The sequence below is a fragment of the Pygocentrus nattereri genome, chromosome 27 (assembly GCF_015220715.1).
Source record: "Pygocentrus nattereri isolate fPygNat1 chromosome 27, fPygNat1.pri, whole genome shotgun sequence".
NCBI classification, from domain to species: domain Eukaryota; kingdom Metazoa; phylum Chordata; class Actinopteri; order Characiformes; family Serrasalmidae; genus Pygocentrus; species Pygocentrus nattereri.
The window spans coordinates 17,077,860-17,090,879 of NC_051237.1; the positions used below are offsets into that span (position 1 = coordinate 17,077,860).

General features: G+C 40.4%; 1 protein-coding gene across 3 annotated transcripts in view; it reads right to left on the minus strand.

Moving 5' to 3' along the window:
• rhbdf1a (rhomboid 5 homolog 1a (Drosophila)) overlaps positions 1-13,020 on the minus strand; it is a 52,447-nt gene that overhangs the window by 2,006 nt on the left and 37,421 nt on the right. For all 3 annotated transcript variants that reach the window (XM_017719004.2, XM_017719006.2, XM_017719005.2), the window contains 14 exons: positions 12,668-12,881; positions 11,032-11,238; positions 9,672-9,794; positions 8,932-9,092; positions 8,030-8,281; positions 7,788-7,899; positions 7,606-7,680; positions 7,272-7,433; positions 6,665-6,765; positions 6,503-6,566; positions 6,302-6,396; positions 5,754-5,829; positions 3,116-3,216; positions 54-207 (listed from right to left, as the gene is read on the minus strand). In XM_017719004.2, the coding sequence (XP_017574493.1) occupies positions 54-207; positions 3,116-3,216; positions 5,754-5,829; positions 6,302-6,396; positions 6,503-6,566; positions 6,665-6,765; positions 7,272-7,433; positions 7,606-7,680; positions 7,788-7,899; positions 8,030-8,281; positions 8,932-9,092; positions 9,672-9,794; positions 11,032-11,238; positions 12,668-12,881 (1,897 nt within the window). The remainder of the gene's footprint in view (positions 1-53; positions 208-3,115; positions 3,217-5,753; positions 5,830-6,301; positions 6,397-6,502; positions 6,567-6,664; positions 6,766-7,271; positions 7,434-7,605; positions 7,681-7,787; positions 7,900-8,029; positions 8,282-8,931; positions 9,093-9,671; positions 9,795-11,031; positions 11,239-12,667; positions 12,882-13,020) is intronic.

A 13,020-nucleotide genomic window follows, 5' to 3' on the forward strand; every position in this document is an offset into this window, starting at 1 on the left:
GATAGATAGATATATTCAAATAACCAGGTACACTCAGGGTGGGCTGTAGGTACCTCAGCTCTGTAGGGCAGGAAGATGGCGCTGGCTAGATTCCCTGTGATGCCGCTGAGGATGTAGATGATGGAGATACGCAGCCAGCCAGCTAGCTTTTCCAGATCTCTCAGGATAGTCATCTGAAACAGCACGGAAACCAGGCAGTGCAGAATCCTGGTTTACACACATGTGCACATGAAACAGAAGAGGATGAAGAGAAGGCTTTGATGAATCTATATTTGTGCTGCATATGAAATCTCATATTCAGCTGGGGATACTGTGTACAGTGTATAAAGCCTGTCATAAGCAGTGCAGTCTGCACGTAGCCGGGCAGAGAAAAATGGCAATAAGGTTTGCTTGAATTACAGTGTCACCTTATAAAATTCCACAAAATAAAACGAAAAGATTATGTTTCCTACACATTTTCAAGAACGTGCATTAAATAGTGTTAATGCATTAAATACTGTTTAGATCGTCAAGTCTAAAAGAAAACGAACCAAACAAATATTTCAAATTGCAAAAAAAAAATATTTGGTTTCGGAACCAAGAAATTTTGTGACTAGAGCCCGCTATGACTAGACGCTAAATAACAAGAGCTAGACTAGAAGCTGCTCCTCTTGTACAAGCCAGCTTAACTCTACTACACACCGCTATATCAACAATTGTCATTTGTATCTGAATTTAACACATCTTTACATTTTAAAATAGATCAATAAATTCATATTGGCTGAAAAATTGAGCGCACACCACATAACCCAAGTGCTAGGACTCAAAATGTTAGATCATCTGACAGATTCACAGATTCATCCTGCTGCTGGCTACAGTCACATCATCAATACAGAAAAGTGAGTCAGTGGCAGCCACTGGCAGCCATACAAGCTCATGCCACCAGTTGAGAGCAGATTCTTCTTACTTCATACTTTTGACTAGTCCATCACTCTGGTACAGGTTAATCTTTGTCTCTTCTCTCCATAACACTTCATCCCAGAGCTCTACAGGCTTTAAATACATGACTGTTATGTTTTTGAGGTTCATCGGTGGTCTGCATCTTGTGGTAAACCCTCAGAGGTCACTCTGGTGTGTTTTTCTCTTTATTATCTGACACATCTGTTTTGTGACACATCTGAATTGTGTCAATGTCCAATTACCTAAAGACTGTACTGTAAGTAATGACGTCATTAGTCTTCCCCATATGAGGTTTTATGACCACTAATCTCATCAGTAGTTGTGTTAATGACTCAGCTCAGTTTCCATTACTCTGACCTCAGCTCCAACAGCCCTGTACACTCTGCCTCACCATAACGAAAGGCATTGTCTCATTCTTCTGAACAAAGGCAGATACAGCCCCACACATTATAAGAGCACAATAAGAAACTGTTAGCACAGCGAGATGGCTTGCCAATGACTTTGTGTGTGCATGTGTGTGTGGCAGATGCACGTGCAGGAGGGTTTAATTTACAGAGCCTGCTTAAGAAAGGGAAACATCCAAAGAGCGAAGCTCAGGAGAGCCCTGGGACCTGCACTTAGTTTGATTACTGTCCAGACTGAGAACACAGAGTAAAACACTGAGCACTGCATCTCTTCAGAGCATTAGATTCAGCTGTTTCTCAAAATAGATTAGCTGATAAAGCATACCTCTGTCTCAGCTCCTCAGGTAGCAGTCTATATAGACACCATCTACTAAAACATCTAAAACATCTCCAAGAACAAAGTGATTCAGCTTTCATTTGAATTTCAATTGACTATACAGTTGATATAAAATCCTGGTAATGTGGTTTGGGACACTGACACATTGTTAACTAGACAAGAAGGGGACACATTTCAAGGTGGCTGCTACTACCGTCTTTGGGTAATGGACTTTGGTCCATTTTTATAGATAACCAAGATGGTCCTGGTTTTCCTGAAAACCATCTTATTATGGAGTTATGCTGTTAGTTACATATAAATTCAGGGAAAGGTCATTATTTATCCTACTAAACAACAGGCGAATGTCTGCCTATAAAATTCTTAACTATGCAGTACTGGTCTGCCTCAGGGTGGCACTAATTAAATTAGTTGACTCTGTTGGTCCTTCCTAGCCTAGCAACAGTAATTATGCGCAGAATACCTCTGAAACATTATATAATATGGAGTAGCACATATGTAAATTTGAAAACTTGCCGAATTTAGGTGAGTAAGTTAGCAGCTAGCCAACACTGGAGTAGCCAGCCACGTGGGAACTAAGGAGCATTTCACACACTGTACATTACAATATGTCATACAGTGTCAGAAATCAGACAGGAAAGCTAATATTTAACATCTCGGTGTGAGGAAAGCATGTGATGATTTAGGCATGCAGTTTTGATAGTCTTGCAGGGACATGTGCTCCCATAACGAATGTTTTGGGACAATTATGAGACATTTTGGGGTAAATGTAGGTGGGAAGCTAGATTTACAAGGGTGGGAACAAACTGAACATGAAATTCCTAAACCAATCCAACTCCTTGTGAAGGCAGAGATCAGAGCAGGAGTTGATAATGCACTCATCAACATTGTCCAACGAGCCTGCTGTTAGCCCCCGGATGTAATATAAAATAAAAACTACCAATTTCTAAGGAAATAAAATCTATCTGTAATAACAGCGTTTCGATAGCTAGCTTGTTTTGCTTGTGTTAACGATTGTACTTTGTATATTAACAGAGCACAGAACAGAATAATCCTTTTACAGGGGGCGTCCTTTGTTTGTGGTGGATTTCACCCCAATCTAGCTCTCCTCAAATGGGTATTCTCATTTCAAGGTGACGTCTGACCCTGTGAGACTAGATGTTTGCATGATGCAAACTGGTGAGCTGTAAGATTCCATTGTTTGTTAGATACATAAGCCTCGTAACTCTGGTGAAAAGCTAAAAACGCAAACTTCCAAATATGTTTTGCTGGATTAAACTGATTCTCCACTGAACTATCTACACGGAACTACCTACAATGGGTCCCAATGACAGCTGCATATATCTGATGCTACTTTTTAGATGAGATCCTTTCATTTGGTGGTAGTCCATATAAGCACAATCCAGTGACAGCTGGGAAGGACCAGAAGAAAACTAACCCAGCATGCAGGAAGAGAGACAGCCAGAGCCGGTAGAACTGGTCAGGGATTTCTGGGTTGAGGAAGGGAAGGAGGCCACATACATCATCCATACAGTGCACCTGTTTCAGGACAGAGAGAAAAAGAGCATATTTGTAGTGTTAAAATCTACCATTCAAAAATCACACAAGCGCTAAGCCAAAAAGTACTTTTTCGTCAGACAGCAGTACTGCCAACATTCACTCAAATACCATCTCCAGCCCATAAAATGCTTTTAAACAGTCTTGGCGGGCCACTGTATGCCACATAGAGGGCTGGCACAGACGTCTGAGCCAACACAATGTGCCCTCTCAGACAAAAAGGGGATTTTGCCAAACCCAGACCAGATTAGCATGGCAACCTTCAGAGCTATTAGAGCACTTAGACTAGCAGAATTCTCTGGTCAGAGGCCAGTAACAAGTCATTAACCTAGAAGTGAGGGAGCTATGAGGGCAGCAGAAGGGTTGAGAGTCTGTAAGAAGGCCTAGCACAGGCTGTTATTTTCTTTCACTGGTATGAATCTAAATACACACAATGGATTGTCCTAACTAGCAATAAGGTAATCTAAATATAGTATACACATTAATATGTTACAGTATATGAATAACAATGAAGGAACAACGCAAGCGATGTTCAAGCACATCCAGTTGAACACCGTCTGTGAATCTTCTTCAAAATAGCTACCGTTTGACTTTACGAACTGCTTCAAACATTTTTTTTTGTCAAGTTTCAGCAGAAAACTTTTCATCTTGCAAGATAAAAACTGGCTTCAGACTGATATCCCCTTGCTCAGCTTGGCAGTCACTGAAATTTATTATGCCTGTGAAATGAGTAACATCGTGAATCTTGATTAATCACATTAGTTTTTTAGTCATTAGTAATTTCGTTTGTCTTATTTGCTCAATTTTGAATAAAAAAACGTGTTCCATTTAAAAAACAGTGCATTTTGTTATGGTTATGTGAGCGGACAAAACGAGCTTCATCAGAATGTTTTATTTCCAGAGATTCCATAATTACTTCACCATGTGAATGCAGAGTTCACAGGAACCTGACATAAAAACCATGTGATTTTCATTGTTTCCAATCTTCACCAAAATCCTGTAAGAGTTACAGTGAGTGTTCAGTGATATGCAAAAATCTGAAGACCCCTGGTAAAATGATATGTTTTGTTTTTTCTATGTGAAATTGAGTTAACACACCCTTGGCAGGGAACTTAAATGCAGAATTTTACTGCTAATTTTGGTGCATAAGTTCTTTGGAAAAAAAAAAAACAATAAAAATATACTTTTCCACAGGCCATTACACCTCTTCTTGCTCTCACTCACACAACTCATGGATTCTTGTTTTGATGGTGGTTCTTGAGGGAACCTGTAGGTTACCACATAGCTATTGCTCTTGGTAATCTGCTGCTTGTTCATTAATACATAGGCTAGCTGTGAGCACTGTCCAAAGGTGTGAATTCATTTACAGGGGTCTTTAATTAAAACTCTGTAAGGTCCAGTTAAACACAATTTCCTCAAGCAAAGGTCCGGGACATCTAACTAATGTCTAACTTGCATCATGATTCAGTGCCATGTACTGTAAATTGAATTAGCCTCGTAGATGTATCAACATCTTGTGTAGTCAACAACTGAATGTCAAAACAATTCAGTTCAGTTTCCATTTTTTAGAGAACAGCATGTAAAATAATCACTTTGTTCTCCGACTGTTCTGTTTAGCCTCATCCCTCCCCTGTGTGTGCATCACTCCTTCGAGGCTCAGTGCTCATCGTAATGCACAGATCTGATTGGCTGAGTAGTGGTATTTTACTTGTGGTATTTTACATGCATGCGATTGGTCTGGGAGGTTCCTGGGCTGCTAAACTGATACCGTAATGACTAGAAATGACATGCCGATTAAAATAGGACCACCCTGTCGAAATTCAATAATTCTTCATAGTTTATCGGTTATAGGTCCAGGTCCGCATAGGACAGTGTCTGGGTCCGGTCTGCCTATTAGTGACCTCTGCCATATATGAATGGTGCTCAAACAACTGGGCCTCTGCCTGGACTACTACAGATGGTTCTACAGGTCAAACTTGGAAACTGCATTACAGGTGTAAAAAGCACCTGTCCACAACACGGGCATCCAGCAGACAACAAACAAGACACTGAACAAGTCAGTTAGAGCAGCAAGGAGACAAGGAGAAGGCAGGCTGCAAAGTGGCTGCAGAGGAAGTGTCAAGAATGAACAGCTTGAATAAGCACAATGACAAATTTAGCCAATTGTATGTATAGCCAGTGATCAGCTGAGTCGTTGGCTGATTGAGATCAGATGATAAAAGCATGTGATTATGGCCTGAGCTTAACTCTGTGGCCTGCCTGAACTAACGCTATGCTTGATTTAATGGCTGAAAGTCTTAAACGGCAAGCTCCATGGCGGTGGTTTTGAAAACACCAAAGGAATTTTTTTATCACTGCCATACAGTGAATTTATTACAGAGCTACAAAAGTACTTTTAAAGTACGTTTAAATGTAAAACACTCTTCTCATGCTGATATTGCATTCTACTGATTTCAAGTTTCTGTTTATTGGCAATGTACTGATATTTATATCAATGTAACATGAAACAACTGCCTTACTTGGGAACACAGTGTTGCCTCTTCATGGAAATAACCTTTCATGAAGTCACAGTACTCTCGTGATGTGATCTCACACCTACACAGGATGAAGAGCAATGTTAGAAAGAAAGAACTGAATGTCATTTTCACACTTAAAACGTTCTATGCCGATCACACATAAAGGCAACTGTAATGTCTATGTATTTTCTGCAAATGTTTGATCACCACCAGTCAATAAATAAAATAGAACAAACAGAATAAGAAAATAAATAAACAGAAATTACTGAAGAAAAAAACATTTATCTGCTCTACATATGTTACACAATGTCTATTTAGTTGATAAGCTGAACGTATCGGAAAAAACACAACATGATGTAGCATAACTTTGGCACAGGCCACTTTTTTAATACACTAAATTCAGTAAATAAACAGTAATTGTGCAGTAAATATGTGAGGACGTTTTAAGTTGTTTTCACTTACAAAAGCAACAAAACATATCACTCGATCAGGGGTGGCCAAACATTTGCATACAATTGTGTACGTGTATGTCTGTGTGTGGTTGGCCTCACCTTCCTTTGGTTCCGATACAGCAGGGCCGGCCGGTGATGGTACAGTCAATGTGAGGCAGGTTAGTGTGGTTCCCTGTATCATACCTGGTGCAGATCTACAACAATCACAGCAGCCAATGATGAACTGACACACTGAAACCTCTTTATGTCAGTCTAACACAGTCACTAAAAAGTTTTTGTCAGCTCTGTTGCAGAACTTACTGGCCACTTGGTGATGTCATCAGGCCATTCGTGAGGTGCTACAGAGGCTGGCTCGAGACAGGTCCTGCAAGTACACACCAAGTACATGCATTCAAAAACTGCTAAGTGTGATGTGCAAATCTGATGGTTGCAAACATTGGCTTGGAAAGACAGTTATCTCACCTGGGGTCCTGATGGCAGACGGAGCCGTACAAACGTTGCTTGCCATCCAGCAGAGGGGTGCTGGAGTGCTGTGGCCACTTCACCCACTCAGCCAGCGTGCTCTGTGGGGTTGAGAGAGGGACAAGTTTTCAACTAGTCGATTAAGCATACTTTACAAAAAAGACTCGACCCTTTTCCTGCTGTTTTGAAGACTTATGGTCTATCTCATTACTCTATTCTATTCTCTATAGTCTTCTGGAATCAGGCTCGTACACATTTTGAGCAGAACAAAAAAGCGCATGAAATGAAGTTTAATTTAATTTACAGCATAAGGCAGACCTTTGTACCTAGAGACAGTCTGTTTCTCTTAGGACTTGCAGCCTAAAATATTGGTCTTACTGCCTGAGTGTCTTGAGCAAACAGGGATGTAATGTAATCCATTTTCCAAGAAATAACTTGATTCATGATTCTACTTGCTAAGTGGTGGCTGCTTGTTTTAATGTATTGTTAAAGTTTTTTTTTGACTGAACTGTTCCTCTAAGTGTGTATTTACATCTCCAAATGAATAAAGTATTCATTATCAAGTGAAGGCAGATATATGTTTATGTTGACAGGATCCTCTGCTCACCGAACACTCCTCCTGGGAAGTCTGCAGGCAGCCTGAGCGGTCATTGCGCACACAGCAGGCCGAGTTCCGCTCTGTATCCCGCTTCCTCTGGATCAGATCATGCACTTCCTGGTCCCGTCGCATACAGGGTGAGAATTTGGCTCCCAGATGGATCAGTGCCTCCTGTTGGCGTAGAAGTGACAAGCAGTGAGCACAAAAACACTTTTTTACAATTATTACATGTTTACATAATTGCTGCAGATTGCACACGCACTTTTTAACATCTTAAGAATAACTTACTGAGCCTAAGAAGCTTAATGGTCAACATCTGACGATGGAATGAAAATTAACATACCGAACTTGGTCCGATCCAAAAGTTCTCTTGCTGCACAAACTTGACGTTCTCATAGACACCTTTGTTTCTTAGAACCTTAACCAAAAAAAACCCAAACAAAAAACAATGTCATATATTGAAAAAAAAACAAAAAAGAGCAGAATGGTTGAACCTCCAAAGTTTGAGAGCACAGGTGAACTCACAGAATCAACGGTCTCATGCTGGGAGAAACCCACTGGTGCTATGCCGTAAATACATACAGCCAGGATAGTGATGAGCAGGTGGACGAACGTGATCCAGTACGTGAAGAAAGGCCTGCAGGGAAGAAAAAATTCAATTTACAGAACAAATCTCCATAGGAGCTGTAGAAAAGTGTGTGGAAGTGCATGAAAACTGCTCACAGTTCACAAAAACACATCACAGGCTACCTGAAGACATGGCTTACCGATGATCATCCATGTCTTCTATCTGCCTCTTCACATAGCTGTCGATGCGTTTGCGATATGTCCGGTTGGTTAGCTTGCCCACCATGCCGAGCCCATACGGCCTTTTCTCTCGCGCGAAGAGCTTCTTCACTGGCACAGCTATCCGCTGCCCTCTCCGCTGACCATTCACACTGACCACTTCTTGCTTCAGTCGGACCTTAGGAGGTGCAGGTGTTCCCTCCTTGGCCTTTCTCCAGCCTCTCTCTAGCGGACTATCACAGCACAGGACACAGATACATTTTTCACAGTTTCAGAGGCTTAGACTAGAATAAGGTCAGGGCCACAGCACCATTATCGATTTTTATAGGTAAGAGTGCCAGAAATGACAAGCAGTCTATTTGAGATTACTTAACTAGTTGCAGTTTGAGGTAAGGGCGTGAACCATGTTAAACATGCAGCTTACAGGTGTTTATAAGTAGGGATGAACTACTGAAGTAGGGAATTGTGGGTCAATGCTGATATTCAGTATCCTTCATGTACATATCTGAGGATACTGATACAAATGCTGTTACATAAACATTTATAAAATTCAGAAACTGGAACTATTTCCACCCAGATTAGCATAACACAATTACAGAAATGTAACACTTATTTTTAGAGCTTTAAAATGCACTAAAATGAAGGAATAAAATGCAGACATCACAGCACCTAAAGTTTCTATTTCTCTGGAGTGCACTAAAAACATCAAATATCAGTTAAAAATATTGAAAAATTTAAAATGTCTGTCTTTGTTCTTTCAGCAAATACCTACCGATACGATGATGATATTACAATGCAGGCCTAGTTATAAGCTTGCACTGTTAGCTCCATTTGCCTTGTAGTTCAAGTGCAAAGGTAAAGTGTGAGTAAGCGGGAGACTCACAGCATTAGATGACTCCTCTCCAGTTCGCTCTTGTCCAGTGCGCTCCCTGTCAGCTCTGACTCGTCTAGCTGTTTGCTGTCCACATCCTTGGTAGTAGAATCGGAGGGAGACTCGAACACTTCGTCATGGAACGTTGACATCTCTTCGTGCATCAGCACATCCTGAGCACAGACATACAGTCAGGCTTAGACTGACCTCCACGTGTGGCACCAGGGACACAGAGTTATCAACTTTTAAGTGGGGAAAACTTAATAAGACTGAGCTTATGATATGGGGTTGTAGATGAGTTAGACCAATCAGAAGAAACCAAACACCTGTGCTGTATCCAAGACAACACAACCACAACTGGCATTCTGGCACACTAGACTCAGCATTAAAGGCCCAAGGCAGGAAAAGTGGATATTACGGTCTTCTTGGCCATCTTACCTGAATTTTGGCCTTACATTGTTTTACATGGGAAGGTTGGGTAACATAATTTTTACGCTCATAAACATAATTTTTACGCTCACAAATATTCCAGACGTTGTGGAATGTGGTAAAGTGCCATTACCCCACTTCCTCGATGAAAAACAAACCCTGTCGGAATAGGGCTGAAGTGTACATTTCTGCACTAATTTTAAAGTTACATATTTAAATGTATCCCTTAAGCATTTAACTTAAGATGAATGATTTCATGGTAGTAGCCACAGGACCTTTTGACTGTTATCTTATCATTGTATCTACATTTAACCATCACTCACTCTGGCGAAGAAGGACGTGTCCAGCTCATCAGCAAAGTCCACCACATCCTCCTCAATGAAGCTGGCTGGGGTGAAACTGCGTCTGTGGGCCCGCCGCATGGTACTCTCTCTAATAGAGCGCCCCTAAAAATAGATACACACACTCAGATCAGTTTTCCTGTGAGCCAGTGAGAATCTGGTGTGCCCTAAAACTGTACTGTATGAAACTAGCAACTATGGGGTATATTAAAGAAACATATTAGAAGTTAAAAGAAAATTATAATCATAATAAAAGTCAAATTTACACAATTTCTCCTTAACACAGCTACACTCAATCAGCTAAGACATGTCTGGTGTCTAAACTTTACTAGCCTAGCTAATCACCACTGTAGCAAAGTGGAAACCGGATGTCTAAATCATCACAATGTCTAGTTAATTAAATTCCATAAGACTTCATATATACTACTTTGCTTTCACTCCAGTGTTAAATTATGTGACACTGATTTGCTGTTGCATATACCGTGCACAATAATAAAAGCTTTATTCCGAAGTATGAACACCCCTGGTCCAACGGTTTTGGTTGATTTTCTATGTGAAAATAAGCTAACAAGTTAGACATTTGCTTGGTTAAACAAATTGGAAAAAAATAAGACAAAATCTAAAACATGCCATAACTTTTGCACAGGCAACATCTTATTTTTATTCCTTAAAACCAGCACAAAAATAAATAAATACCAATTATACATTCAAATGTGGAGATGAGTGTCCCCTGTAGAGGATGTGCGTTCATCGTCAACTATAGGGGACGCACAAACTTTTGGACACAACTGTATAATTCAGAAGGCCGTTAAAATCAAACACAAACAAAGTGAAACTTATATACAGTATCATGAACTTACAGCGAATGCTATTTTTATGCAATAAATATCTAATTTTAACACAAATGGCTGAAAGGTCACAGTTCAATCTGATGTCAGGATTGACCTGGCTCTGTTGTTTCATCATAACCATTTCTAGAAAGCCTCTGGGAATATTTACCCACTGCCACAAAAGTGCTCCGCTGTGCTATTTTGATTTTGCATGTTTGACCCTGACTCGTGTCTTAAACAAGCATTGATTTTCCACTGGCAGATCAAAAGCTCCATCTATATAGTGCTGCTCTTTGTAACCTACATTTTATTCATTGTATTATGTGTTGCATTTCATTGCCTTTGAACTAAATAACCCCCTATATGGATCTCAGTACAATACCTCACTCTCATAACCAACACATTACTTTCATAGTAGTGAATGAATAACAGGTCTTTATACTAATAACTGAGCTGAAGTGAACTGGCCTGCGGTTTAAGGGGTTAAAATCTGACGAGTCTTTTGAGCTCACCTTAACCAGAGCTGCCGCTGCCCTGAAGCTCATCTTGGCCACAGACTCACGTTTGCGTCGGCGTGGTATCCGGTTGAGGCCGGATCGAGAGCTGGTGAAGGAGCAGAGGGAGGCGGCACCGGGTGTGATGGGAGTTTGAGGAACGCTGTAACCGTCCACCTCCTCCACCATGCGGAAAGCCCGGCCACGTGCCAGAGGGTCCACGATCTGATTAGATGCAAACAAAGTGACCATGAAATTAGGCCACCATCATATTACAAAACAGGTGCATAGTATTTGATGCACATTCTTTATCAACAGATAAAGCAGAAGATCCACTAGAAACTATTAGCAGGTCTCTAGGAAGCTGTAGATTAAAATGAACAGCACAAAAGCTTCTACGTCAAGCAAGATGTTGACAAAAAGTACTTTATTACAACATAGACACTGTTTACAGATGTTTTTTGCATATTTATCTAGGTGTATTCTCTGTTCATGCCAGGAAAAAAACACCAACTGTTAGCTTCTCCTGCTTAAGAAGCTTGATCTGACTTCCAATATGTTCGAAATGGCATCTGTTTTTGTCATCCAAAGAAATCATGCTCATGGGGAATAGGGCTTAAAAGTGCACTGAATGAATATCCTCCACTATGGACACCTACAAACTGTCCATGCACTATTTATAATGAATGGGGCATAGTTTTGGACACAGCCTATCCAAACGACGAGGAATAGGAGCCTCTCAACTCTCAAGCTTTAAAATAATTAGTAGGACTCTAGGAAACAGATTGCAGGAGATTTTAAAATGACGTAGGGAGCTGTAATGCATCAGTAATTGATTTACAATAAAACGATTAAAAAACTAGAATCAACCGTATTTTAAAAGTTGTTTAAAATTATTTCTCAAGGCACATAACCATTTCAACCAATTTTTTATTTGTTCTCCACAAAATATTCAAAACATTGAATAAATCATGGAAAAATAATTTTTGGTTTGCAATATTTAAATCCACACTCTATACATTTGTATGCCTGCCTTGCCCTTTTGTTGATTTTCTAAGCTAAAGTAAGAGCACATCCTCCACAAACCTAAACATGGCATTTTCCTGCAAATTTTAGTGCATAATTTTAAATTTATTCTGGTGGAACATATATGAAATATAAAATGCCACACATTTTCCACAGAACATATTTGACATTTTTCCCCTAATATTTTAGATTCAGCAAATTAACAGTAATTAGTTTAATCATTAAAATGTGCAGAACTATATTGTCTGTAAAGGATGTGTTCTTTTCATTTATTTTCACATGATCGTTTGCATACAACTGTATGTTATTACATCATATTTATTATATTTATATGGGTTATTTTGATGCTCCCCACCATGCAGTACACGTGTTCAGCATATGCGCATATCTAGGTGGCTCCTCATGTGCAAAGCAAGTCAAAGTGTGGCTACTGAACTATCTAAAATATAAGATGTATTGATTTGTTTAACACGTTTTTGGTCAGTGAATAATTCCATGTGTTACTTCACTGTTGTGGTGTCTTAACTATTATTACAAACTGCAGAAAAACTTTAAATATAATATAAAATGCATCAAAGAAGGTGTCCAAACTTTGTGTACACACGTATTCCACACACTGAAGCTGTACCTTAGGTATGCCATGCTGGGACGTAGGTACATAGAGAGGCGGCGGCGTCTCCGTGCTGGTCAAGGAGATGTTGTCCTGGCTGGGCAGCTCCATTTCCCGGATTACCTGTGGCTTCAGCTTCCCGTAGCGCATGCTGCAGTGACGCAGGCTCTTCCTCTGCCACTTCTGCGTGGCATCGCCATCCTTACTGACCCCGAACCAGTCCGCCGTGCCCCTGGCAGCAAGCAAGACACTCCGTTCAGGCTCAGCTCAGTGACCACAGTACAGCCAGAGACTACAACCATTCTCCCTCATCCCATTGCACTCCAGATGTTTGCCTTTGCTGGTCAGTTTAAGCCACAGCTTTCTGCTAC